Source organism: Giraffa tippelskirchi, chromosome 7, assembly GCF_054371585.1.
Source record: "Giraffa tippelskirchi isolate mGirTip1 chromosome 7, T2T-mGirTip1v1.2.pri, whole genome shotgun sequence".
Taxonomy (NCBI): Eukaryota; Metazoa; Chordata; class Mammalia; order Artiodactyla; family Giraffidae; genus Giraffa; species Giraffa tippelskirchi.
Genome location: NC_137281.1, coordinates 108,420,297 through 108,433,029, shown reverse-complemented (window position 1 = coordinate 108,433,029; position 12,733 = coordinate 108,420,297). Strand labels below are relative to the sequence as shown.

Genomic DNA, 12,733 nt, shown 5'->3' with positions numbered 1-12,733 from the left:
TCAGGGGGCACTTTTCACCATACAATGCCATAGGATTTAACTTTTTCTGAGGGCTCCAAGTTACAGTCTCGGATCCCCTACCCTGCAAATGTTGCATTTGTTTTCTATCGGTTCTCTATTCAGCAAACCCAGAGTAAGAGAAATCTCAAAGGAGGTATAAACACAAATGTATTTTATTCATAAATGCTGCAGAGAAGCACATTACCTAACTGAGGGGTGTCCATTTCTACACCATCACTAAAAAGTGGTGTTTTCATCCAATATGCAGTGTCCTGTTCCTCTGGAGACACAGGCGAACCCTGAAGCATGCCACCAAGACATCGCCCAATAAGAAGAGCAATTGTTCTTTCCAGATCCACAAGCCACACCCAGGACTGGGCTGGCTGAGGTAATGGCACGCCAGCAGGGTCGATCAGTTCTGGCCCTCCTGAAAACAAAATCATTAGTAATGTATCTGGTATTCAAGATTCTCAAACTTTTTCATTTCTATTTCTATTGCACTACAAGAAGATATTGAAGCAAAATAATTCTATAATGAAAACAAAAACTGTAACACTTTCAAGCTAATTTAAAATATATTCAGATAAGTCTGCTATCATAAAAACTGACTTTGTAAAGTTACCAATTTTAAGATAAACATTGAAACAGTACATGGCAGAATTATCCCCCACTGATTCTATCCAGATCAAATTTCAACCTTAACACTGAGTAACTGAGGTAGCTTATCCCTTCAAAATCAAAACTAGAGTTGATCTAGGGGACTTCTCTGGTGGTCCAGTGGATAAAACTCTGTGCTTCCAAAGCAGGGGGCCCAGGTTCAATCCCTGGTCAGGGAACTAAAATCCCACGTGCCACATGGCGCGGCCTAAAACAAAACAAAAAGAACTGATCTAGTAAAATGACACTTAGTATTACTTAATGCTTTTAAGGCCTGAATTCAGAATTGTCCTGTACTAAGATCCAGATCCATGCTTTCTTATTATACATTTGTTTTTAAACGTTCTTCACTTAAAAAATAAAACTAGTTAGCCATAAAAATAAGAATAGATATGAATGAAATCATAAACAGAAAACACAAGAGATCAACAAATTAACATAACTGGTTATTTGAAAACACTAATAAAATGGATAAACCGCTAATAAAATTAATCAAGAAAAAAAGATGGCATAAATTTTCAAATTAAAAATAAAAAAGAGGATTAGCTACAAACAAACAAGAGATTTTTTTTAAAACCATGAGTGAATATTATGAACAACTTTGTACTGATAAATTTGAAAACCAACAAAATGACATTTTCTGAAAAAATATCAGTCTGAAATGAATTTGAAAAGAAACAAAAAGCTGTAAGAGAACAACCACTAAAAAGGGAAAATTAATTCCCAAAAATCTATCTATAAAAAAAACACTAGGGTCAGATTGTTTTTAGTCTTTCAAACCTTCAAGAAGAGATAACTCCTAAACTAGACAAATTTTAAAGAAAAGAGGGAAAAAGGAAGATTCTAAACTGATGCTATGTGGTTAGTATAAATGCGGTAGTAAAAATGACACAAAGGATAGCATGAAAAAGAAAAATTAATGGGAAAAAATCAGTTAAGAATGCTGATACAAAAATCCAAAATAAAATGACACTTACCTCACCTTAGATAAATAGAGTAATAAGTCCTAGAAAATTTTGAGATGCTTTAGAAAAACAAGAGTAAACTTGGAATGGCTCCATAAAAAGCCTAATCAATATCCTGAAACAGCTGTAACCTTAACATTTGACTTCATCTAAATCCAGTTGACACAGAACAAGGGGGTGTAAGATGGGCCCTCAAAGTATTCTGTTCAAAGTAGTCTTTTCAGGAGAAGAAACCAAAATTTAAAGAAGCTATAAGTGACTTGCCCAAGTCACTTATACACCCAAGTTCATACAGCCAAGTTCAAACAGAGCCAGTACTAAAATCTAAATCTTTTAATGCCTTAGTCCAGGATTCTTTCCATTAAACATGTGATCTCACTTAAACTTGAAAAGTTTTTAAGATTTCAGTAATGAAACTCCTTTGATAACCTTAGGATAGACAGACTTCAATAGAAAAATACATTGCTATTTTCTAGACATAATATTTTAAGTTATCTTCAATGGAATAAAATAATCAGAATTTTATAAATTAAGAGTGAATTCACACATTATGCCTAAAACCAAAATGCTATTTTCTGGGCTTCCCTGGTGGTCCAGTGGTTAAGAATTCGCCTTACCAAAACACTCTCCGACATAAATCACAGCAGGATCCTCCATGACCCACCTCCCAGAATATTGGAAATAAAAGCAAAAATAAACAAATGGGACCTAATTAAAATTAAAAGCTTTTGCACAACAAAGGAAACTATAAACAAGGTGAAAAGACAGCCTTCAGAATGGGAGAAAATAATAGCAAATGAAGCAACAGACAAACAATTAATCTCAAAAATATACAAGCAACTTCTGCAGCTGTATTCCCGAAAAATAAACGACCCGATCAAAAAATGGGCCAAAGAACTAAACAGACATTTCTCCAAAGAAGACATACAGATGGCTAACAAACACATGAAAAGATGCTCAACATCACTCATTATTAGAGAAATGCAAATCAAAACCACAATGAGGTATCATTTCACACCAGTCAGAATGGCTGCTATCCAAAAGTCTACAAGCAGTAAATGCTGGAGAGGGTGTGGAGAAAAGGGAACCCTCTTACACTGTTGGTGGGAATGCAAACTAGTACAGCCACTATGGAGAACAGTGTGGAGATTCCTTAAAAAACTGGGAATAGAACTGCCATATGACCCAGCAATCCCACTGCTGGGCATATACACCGAGGAAACCAGAATTGAAAGAGACGCGTGTACCCCAATGTTCATCGCAGCACTGTTTACAATAGCCAGGACATGGAAGCAACCTAGATGTCCATCAGCAGACGAATGGATAAGGAAGCTGTGGTACATATACACAATGGAATATTACTCAGCCATTAAAAAAAATACATTTGAATCGGTTCTACTGAGATGGATGAAACTGGAGCCCATTATACAGAGTGAAGTAAGCCAGAAAGAAAAACAACAATACAGTATACTAATGCATATATATGGAATTTGAAAGATGGTAACGATAACCCTATATGCGAGACAGAATAAGAGACACAGATGCATGGAACAATTTTATGGACTCTGAGGGAGAAGGTGAGGGTGGGACGTTCTGGGAGAATGGCATTGAGACATGTGTATTGTCATATGTGAAACAGAGCACCATTCCATGTTCGATGCATGTGACAAGGGCTCAGGGCTGGGGCAATGGGATGATCCAGAGGGATGGGATGGGGAGGGAGGTGGGTGGGGGGTCCGGGAGGGGGAACACATGTAAACCCATGGCTGATTCATGTCAATGTATGGCAAAAACTATTACAATATTGTAAAGTAATTAGCCCCCAACTAAAATAAATAAATTTCTAAAAAAAAAAAAAAAAAAAAAAAAGAATTCGCCTTACAATGCAGGAGACACTGGTTTGATCCCTGGTTCAGGAAGATCCCCCATTTGTGCACCACAACTACTGAGCCTGTGCTCTGGAGCTCAGGGCCACCAGGGCCACAACTACTGAGCCTACACTCCCGAACTACTGAAGCCCTCATGCCATAGAGCCCACACTGCGCAACAAGAGAAGCCACTGCAATGAGACGACTAAGCACCACAACTAAGAGTAGCCCCTACTCTCTGCAAATAGAGAAAACCTGTGTGCAGCAACGAAGACTGGCGCAGCCCAAAATTTTTTTTTTTTAATTTTAAATGCTATTTTCTATAAAGTATCTAAAAAGAAAAACACAGAAAGATAGGTTCTCAATTTCTATCTTTCACATTCAATCAGTTATCTACGTATCAAGCCAAAATACAAAATATTTTACTGTCAAATAGATTTAAAACTAAAAATCTTTGCATTTAAGAAATAAAACTTAAATCAATCCATTGATTGTAAAATGTGTCATTATGCTGCCAACCAATTTATGAAACCAATGCTTTCCTATTATCCACTGTAAGATGTATCCAAATTAAGCCATGTCAAAATTTGAAAAAAAGCATGTCTTGAAATCAATGAAATATACTATTCAAGCCTAATAATCAGATAAAGACTTGATTTGTGTCCCTTTGTATACAAGCAACTTTCTTAAATTTTCTCATCTCAGGTACCCACTTTACACTATAAGCTCTTAGACAGCAACAACTTTATCTTTTGATCACATTATACCCCAAAGTGTCAGATATGATTTGTCTGATGTGGGAAAGAAGAATAACTTTTCTCAAATGCATTATTTGCTCCTTTATTAACTGTACTTACCATGAAGAGGCCACTGTAACTCTTGGTCTTCCAAAAGAGCAGCAGCTGGCAGGAGTCTATTAAGGCAATCGAGAGGTGGCAACAAGTCGAGGAGGTAACTCAACAAAGGCCGAGCCACTGACACCGGGAGTAACAGGAGGGAGTTAACAATCTGGCAGAGCATACTGCCTGCAGCTGAGACGTATATCACATCTATGGAGGGTAAGAAATTCAACATGGATCAACTTTCAAACAAACTTAAAAAAAAAAAAACTAATAAGCTATTTTTGCCTAGAACTGGAGTACACTAATTCAATAACTCTTTGTTGAATTATTATATAACTCTGGTAGCTAGGTTGGGGTTAGTATTTATTTACTTTCTGAAAGCATCACAACAGACACTTTATGGGAAAGCAGACATATTCTTGTGCCAACAAATTCAAATGATTATAATGTCTTTGCTTAAAATGCATTATGAATTTCTCATTCACAGATTTATTCTCATTTTCAGATTCACTTAAGAAGTATTTATTGAAGACTTACAACTATATACCGGGCACTATTATAGGTGAAAGGTGTATGACTGTGACTAAAGAACTAAAAATTCCTGCCCTCACAGTGCTTACATTTTAGTGAGGAAAGTCTTTTATGTTTTTTAAACCAAATTTTTTAAATTAAAAAATTGGGCTCCAAAATCACTGCAGATGGTGACTTCAGCCATGTGATTAAAAGATGCCTACTCCTTGGAAAAAAAGCTACGACCAACCTAGACAGCATATTGAAAAGCAAAGACATCACTTTGCTGACAAAGGTCCATAGAGTCAATACTATGATTTTTCCAGTAGACGTGTATGGATGTGAGAGTGGGACCATAAAGAAGGCTGAGCACCAAAGAATTGATGCTTTTGAACTGTAGTATTGGAGAAGACTCTTGAGAATCTCATGGACTGCGAGGAGATCAAATCAGTCAATCCTAAAGGAAATCAGTCCTGAATAGTCATTGCAAGCACTGATGCTGAAGCTGAAGCTCCAATACTTTGGCCACCTGATGCGAAGAACTGACTCAATGGAAAAGACCCTGATTCTAGGAAAGATTGAAGGTGGGAGGAGAAGGGGACGACAGGATGAGATGGTTGGATGGCATCACCGGCTTGATGAATGTGAGTTTGAGTAAGCTCCAGGAGTTGGTGATGGACAGGGAAGCCTGACGAGCTGCAGTCCATGGGGTCACAAAGAGTTGGATACGACTGAGTGACTGAACTGAACTGAACCCTGTCATCTTAAAATGTAAATTGTGGGAGTAGATCTGGTAAAATTTTTACAGCCTTGAGACATTCTTTTGATTTATTGTAATAACCAATTGAAAAAGTATATAATTCCCTTGCTAAGGCTAGCGAGGGGGCACTCTCTGTCCCCCTTCTGATGCCTATGTCAGAAGCTTTCTCTGTCCCTTTTTATACTTTAATAAAACTCTGCTACAAACACACACACAAAGAAAGTATTTCAAGAAGGAAAGAGGATTGCAAATGCTAAAGAAAGGTAAAGAAATGGATGAAAATCTCACTTTATACCATTTAATATTAATCTTTTTGAGTATATGTCCTCTATTTCCTTTAAATTAGACCTCTATCACAACGAGCATCTTTTAAGATTAACCAGATCAATCACTGTTGCCATCACCCCAAAACCCAGCTCAGGAGATTCAGTCATTCCTACTCCATTCAGAGGTTTCAGGCCCTCTTTGGCTTTAGAAAGGCTAAAAATTCCTGCTTTACAACCACTGATTAAATATGAAAGCCAGTACCAAACACACCTCTTAATTTTTCTCCAACGCTGCCATTCCAAGGACTTTCTTTCAGCAAATTTGCAGAACGTGAATAAATATCTGTGGCATGAGGCAACAAGAGCTGAAGATGTTTATGAAGCAATGCCACACTGCTCGAGTTCTGGGAAAAAAGTTTCTAAATTACTGCATTGGAAGATTCAAGATACAAAAATTTCATGGTTTACCCAAATATCTGCATTTCAAGGTCCCTGAGAAATGACCACAGAAAGCAAAGAATCACATACCTCACTAATGTTATTGATATGGCAAAATGCCAGCAGCTGTTTCTGCAGTGAACATAGCAGTTCATGAAGATGAGCAGGCTGACTGTTCTCTGAAGATGATGTTCCAAGTAGAAATTTATCACTGTTCTTTTCTAGCTCCCCAAATGCTTGATCCTAAAATGATACATAAATGAAGATTATATCTAAAGTGTCTGAAAATGAAATTAATGTCCTACAATAAATAATTCTGAATTTAAGAAGCCACGGTCTCCTTTCTCTCATTATTAATCCTTACATCTTTGCTATTGCTATGTAGTCATTAGCTATAACATGGTAAGATTTATCATGCAATTTCAACTTGCTTTTCCATTAAAAAAAAGTAATAATGTTTCACCACAAAAACTTTGAAAATGCAGAAAACAAAAAAACAGAAAACAATACCCAAAGACAAAACATTTCAACATTTTAATGCTATTGTTTTCCCATCCTCTTATGTAAAGGTTTTATTTTCACACATTTGAATTTCTAACAACACAATTCTTAGAAATTAAATTTATTTCTGATTATAAAAGCAGTAAGCGGACTAAAGAAATATAACAACCAAATACAAAGTATGATCCTGAATTTGGGGGACAGGAGGAGGATGCCATAAACGACATTACTGGGATAACTGTATAAATTTGAGCATGGACTATATATTATACAATAGTTCTGTGTCAGTGTTAAATTTTCTGAATTCAATACCTGTTCTGCTGTTATATAAGAAAGAGAATGTCCTTCTTAAGAAATGCATGCTTAAATGCTTAGTAATATCCAGTATGATTTCTACAATTTACCTTCAAATAACGGATAGAAGAAAGGCAAATTTGGCTGAAGGGTACAGGATGTTTCTTTGAACAATTCTTGTGATTCATGCATAAACTTTGTTATTTCAAGTTAAAAATATTTTTTAAAAAGAAATAGTGTAAAAAATTTAGAAAATACTAAAACTGTATTTTTTTAAAGAAAGTTTAAATCACCATTTAGCCAACCACTGTATCTAATATTTTTTGTGTATTTCTTTTCTGGTTTTCTTTGTGACTTTTTTCATAAAACTACATATTCTATTTTTAGTCTTCTCTTTTCTAACAGATCCACAAATATTTTTTGTATTTTCATAAACCATGCATACATAAAATCTGAGACAAAATAGTCCACTGAGCATATATAATTTACATAACCATTCCCCAATTTTTAGATATTTCAGTTGTTTCCAAATTTCTTATAAATAATGATGAGATAAACATCCTTATGCATAAACTATGGTCTTTGTTTATAATATGCAAGAGGAAGTCTCAGTATATTTTAAGGCCCTCACTATATAAGCACCATTTTAAGTGGGCAAATAGCACTGCTAGAGACTGAATGTGTTTCTTCAAAATTCTTATGATGAACCTAAGCCCCAACGCAGTGGTATCTGGAGGTGGGGCCTCTGAGAGGTGATTAAGTCATGAGGGCAGAGTGACCTTATAAAAGAGATCCCAGAGGTTCCCTTGTGTGAAGACACAGCAAACACACAGCTGTCTATGAACCAAGAAATAGGTACCACCCAATCTGCTGCCTCCTTAATCCTGGACTTTCTATCTCCATAACTGTGAGAAATGAACTGTGTTGTATATAAGCTGTCCACCCTGTGGTATTCTATCACAGCAGTACAAACACACCAAGACAAGCACTCTTATTCTAAAATCTTAGAACATGACAAATTGGTTTAAATTATATCAGAAAGAAACAGTAATTTACGATTTTCAGCCTAAAAGCAGATATTACAGTTAGTATTTTATTTCCATTTCCATATACTATACACATCTACCTCAGCCCTAACAGCATAAGAAAGGCAATACTTTAATAGAACTTTGGGAAAAAATTTCAGTCAATACCAAATGGATATACTTATAACATTGTTCCCATTCTATCTGCAGCCAAACATCAGATCAAATTTATGTTCTTAAATCTGAAAGAAAACAAGTCTACAGGAACAACTGTCACTCTGACTTAATCAACAACCTTTTAAGTTGATGAGACTACAACACTAAGTGAAAAGTCACTCAGTCATGTCCGGCTCTTTGTGACCCCATAGACTATAGAGTCCAAGGAAATTCTCCAGGCCAGAATACTGGAGTGGGTAGTGGTTCCCTTCTTCAGGGGCTCTTCCCAACCCAGGGATCGGCCTAAATCTCCTGCATTACAGGCAGATTCTTACCAGCTGAGCCACCGGGGAAGCCCAAGAATACTGGAGTGGGTAGCTTATCCCTTCTCCAGCGGATCTTCCCGACCAAGGAATTCAACCGGGTTCACCTGCATTGCAGGAGGATTCTTTACCAACTGAGCCAACAGGGAAGACTTGTACTAAGAAAAGGAATATACAGACCTGACCCTGAAAAGTAGGAGACAATATGAAATGATACACAAACACTTTGAAGTTTAGTTACACAGTACACTTTGACTCTAAAAACCGATAAGAGGTAATTTAGTTATAGTTACATGGTTAGAAAAGATTATTTCAGCAAGGCTTCCTAGAAGCCTTCCTGGGCTTCCCTGGTGGATCAGAAGGTAAAGAATCCACCTGCAATCCAGGAGACCCAGGTGTGATCCCTGGGTTGGGAAGATTCTCTGGAGAAGGGAATGGCTACCAACTCCAGTATTCTTGCCTGGATAATCCCATGGACAGAAGAGCCTGGCAGGTTGCAGTCATGGGTTTGCAAAGAGTCAGACACAACTGAGCGACTAATATACTTTTCATGCAGTTATAATTACATGGTTAGAAAATGTTGTTTGAGCAAGACTTCCTAGAACAGTTAAGTGTTAAAGAAGTCACAGACTGGCAGACAAGAAGAGAAGAGATAGATGTGCTACACACAAGCTCAGGTGAGTGTGGTGTGTAAGTCAAATGATGAAGGGTCTGAAAAAGTTTTGATTTAATAAAACAAGGTTATTTAATACAACAAGGTTATTCCAGCAGTAAGATGCTGAGAGGAGACCAGTGGCAGTGACAACAGTTAAAACACTGTTATTACCATTAGGTCATGATGGTATGGAATCGAACACATAGAAATGGAAAATGAAAAAAGAGAAAAATCTAAGAAACACCAAAAATTAAGAATTAAGGGCATTCTAATAAGAAAAAGCAATACGACTGTCCATTGTGTTTTCTCCTACTGACCAGCCTATTTTTAGTCAGTATCAACCATACTGTTTAATTATAAGATCATATCTGGTAAGATTAATCCTTTCCTCATGATTCTTCTCTTGCAAAATGTTGCTGATTATTTTTATCTGTTTATTCTTAAACATTAATATCAGAAAAAATTTGGTAAAATTCCAAAATAAATCTCTTTAGAATTCTCAACTATAAGTCACTTGGCACCCACAATATTTCAGAATATCTGACACATTTCCCCCCTTTTGGGAAGTGGAGTCTAGTTTCATTTATTTCATAAGTGTTTAAATGTCAAAATACTATGACCTAAAATGATCCCTACATCCCCCTCAAAAAAACCAACCCAAGTATTTTTTTCTTTTTTTTGGCCACGCTATGCGGAATGTGGGATCTTAATTCCTTGATCAGGGATCAAATCTGTGCCTCCTGCACTGGAAGTGCAGAGTCTTGACCACTGGACTGGACTGCCAGGGAAGCCCCCAACCCAAGTTTTCTTCTTTTTCTTTTACTACAAAAAAGGGCAACTTACTGTATAAAATCCTAAATTTCTTAAGAGAGTCTTCATCAAAATTTCAGCCAGATGGGTGTCTGGATGGCAGCTCTGAGTGCCATAAGGTTGATCTGACAGGTTTCCATAGCCAGTGCATACAGAAGAGAGGTCAGCAGCATCAGAGGGTGAGCTATACCCAAGTAAGGAGGCTACATGGGTATGATCTTGCAAACTTGTCAGAATAATATCCAGTTGCATTCTCTAAAGAAAAATATTCCATTGATGAAATAGGAACAAATAATTAGCTTAAAATGCACTAGAAAAGTAAATTAAAAAAAATCACAGAAAAAAAACAAAAACCTATAATGATGCTAACTAATGTGCTTGATATCCTAATAGACAGTAATCTTTTAGAAAATGTGTAGATTTTTTAAAAAGCTATCCCACTAATACCATTTCAGAAACTGCAACTTAAGTGTTGTATTACATCCTTACTACCTGAAACTCTAAGCTAAAATGGCACACTATACATAATAATTTTAGCACTATAAGTAGGAAGAGGAAATGTCAACAAATTACACTACACATTCTTCTACAAAATTACCAATGAAATTATCTAATCTAATGTTTAAAATAAATCACTTGAAATCTAAACTAATGCAAAATACTCATTGGAAAGCATCTGTGGCTATTATACTGCCAGTAACACTTTGTCCCTCATATCTGTAACTCTACAATTGATTGTTCTATTTGAGCAAAACGTACTTATTTTAATACACATGACAATAAAAATGGAATGAAGAAGCATACTCATATCATCAAGTACTTTTTCACAACAATCATCTTCCTTTACTTTTTATATAAACTATTTCAAACAAAGTTCTGGGCAGGGAACCAACAGTAGCTCATGCCCTTGATTTCAACTCCACACACTACAAACAAATTAAGTTCTCTGGCTTGACGGTGTAAACAACATTGGAAAAATTAGACATGATTTTAATAATGAGTCCCAAATCACTTAATAAGTTATCACTTGCTTCACTTTCATTAGAAGCCTGGGAATTCTTCCAAAACAAAGCATTAAATACTAGGATGTACCAGACTCATCAAGTGAAGTATTATTCCATGAACACTGGCAACTGATTAGTTTTATTTCCCTCTCAGTCTTTTTTTGATATAGTACTGGTTTACTTAGATACCAGACAAAGGCTCACCTGTCCTTTAGATAAGCTTTCCCATCTATCAGGTCCTTGGGGTAAAAGAGAATGAAGTAATTCCATACGTTCTCGTAATGGAGGTAACAGCATGGTTGCTCCCACTGACAGAGTTTCAATTACAACCTTAAATTTTTAAAAAAAGTAGATTTATTTGGCTTGGTTCTTATATTTTTAATAGGAACACATAAAAAATAAATCCACAGACTACTAAGATCAAAGAAGTCTAAAGAAGGTGGATCATGGAAGTTTAAAGAAGGTGGCATACGAATAAAAGAAAGCATGACAAATCCTTCTTTAGACGTCTTTAAGAAGACTAGAATTTTGGATTTGCCATTACATAGCTAATCATTATGCAATAAATATTCAGTGTTGAGTCTAATGGTGTCGAGCCTGAAAAGTGCTGGGAATGTAGCAACAAACAAGACACATAAAGCCATGCTTACATAAACATATAGTCTAATAAGAAAAAGAGACCCTGAATAAGCGATTTTAAGTGTGAAAAGAGTCACACAGAAAAAGTAAAATGAAGTGCAAACTTGAGTGAGCACCCATACATAAAGGCAATTAACACAGTCTATGGGCTTCCCAAGTGGCACTAGTGGTAAAGAACCTGCCTGCCAATACAGGAAACATAAGAGATGCAGGTTCCAGCCCTCGGTCTGGAAGACTCACTGGAGGAGGGCATGGCGACCTGCTCCAGTATTCTTGCCTAGAGAACCCCTTGGACAGAGGAGCCTAGTGGGCTACAGTCCATAGGGTTGCACAGAACTGGACATGACTGAAGCGACTTAAGCACACATGCATGGGCTCATCGTGGAGGATCTCCCTGAGGATTGGGCAGTTAGGTTAAAAACGGAGCAGGCCTTAGCCAAACAAATGTCCAGGTAGCAGGAACAGCATAAAAAGTAGCTATATTATCTTAAGCCTCAAACTTCTCTGGGTCATAGCTTCTTTATCACTAAAATAAGGGTGCTGAGTAAGAAAAAAAGAAACACTCAATGATTAAGAAAAGAGCTCTTATCAATTAAAAACATAAGAAAAAAAACCCTCAACAGCAGGGCTAGAATATAAAAACTAAATTTCTCATAAAATAGAGGAGAGAAAAGATGGAAAACAGGAAAGAAAACCTAAGAAAATTGAGAGGAATGATCCAGGAGGTCTATTACCCAAGAATGAGTTTAAAAGAGATCGAGAAAGAACACAGAAAACAATGAAGAGGAAAATCATCACACACTTCAAGATAATTTCTTAATACTGAAGGCTATCAGTTTCCAAATTAAGAGTCTATCCAAATATACACAATAATGGATAAAACTGGACCCACAACAGTTCACATCATTTTAAAATGTGAGAACAGAGAAGTAGAACTTGTTATAGAATCGAGAGGAAAAGATAGCCATAAAAGGATTAAAAATTTGAATAGCATTGATTTTCTGACTAACAATCTGAAAG

At 36.4% G+C, this 12,733-nt stretch overlaps 1 protein-coding gene across 20 annotated transcripts in view; it reads right to left on the bottom strand.

Moving 5' to 3' along the window:
- HERC1 (HECT and RLD domain containing E3 ubiquitin protein ligase family member 1) overlaps positions 1 to 12,733 on the bottom strand; it is a 208,431-nt gene that overhangs the window by 117,360 nt on the left and 78,338 nt on the right. For all 20 annotated transcript variants that reach the window (XM_081507446.1, XM_081507454.1, XM_081507461.1 and 17 more), the window contains 6 exons: positions 11,279 to 11,404; positions 10,104 to 10,325; positions 6,397 to 6,549; positions 6,140 to 6,272; positions 4,348 to 4,539; positions 206 to 427 (listed from right to left, as the gene is read on the bottom strand). In XM_081507446.1, coding sequence (XP_081363572.1) covers positions 206 to 427; positions 4,348 to 4,539; positions 6,140 to 6,272; positions 6,397 to 6,549; positions 10,104 to 10,325; positions 11,279 to 11,404 — 1,048 coding nt within the window. The remainder of the gene's footprint in view (positions 1 to 205; positions 428 to 4,347; positions 4,540 to 6,139; positions 6,273 to 6,396; positions 6,550 to 10,103; positions 10,326 to 11,278; positions 11,405 to 12,733) is intronic.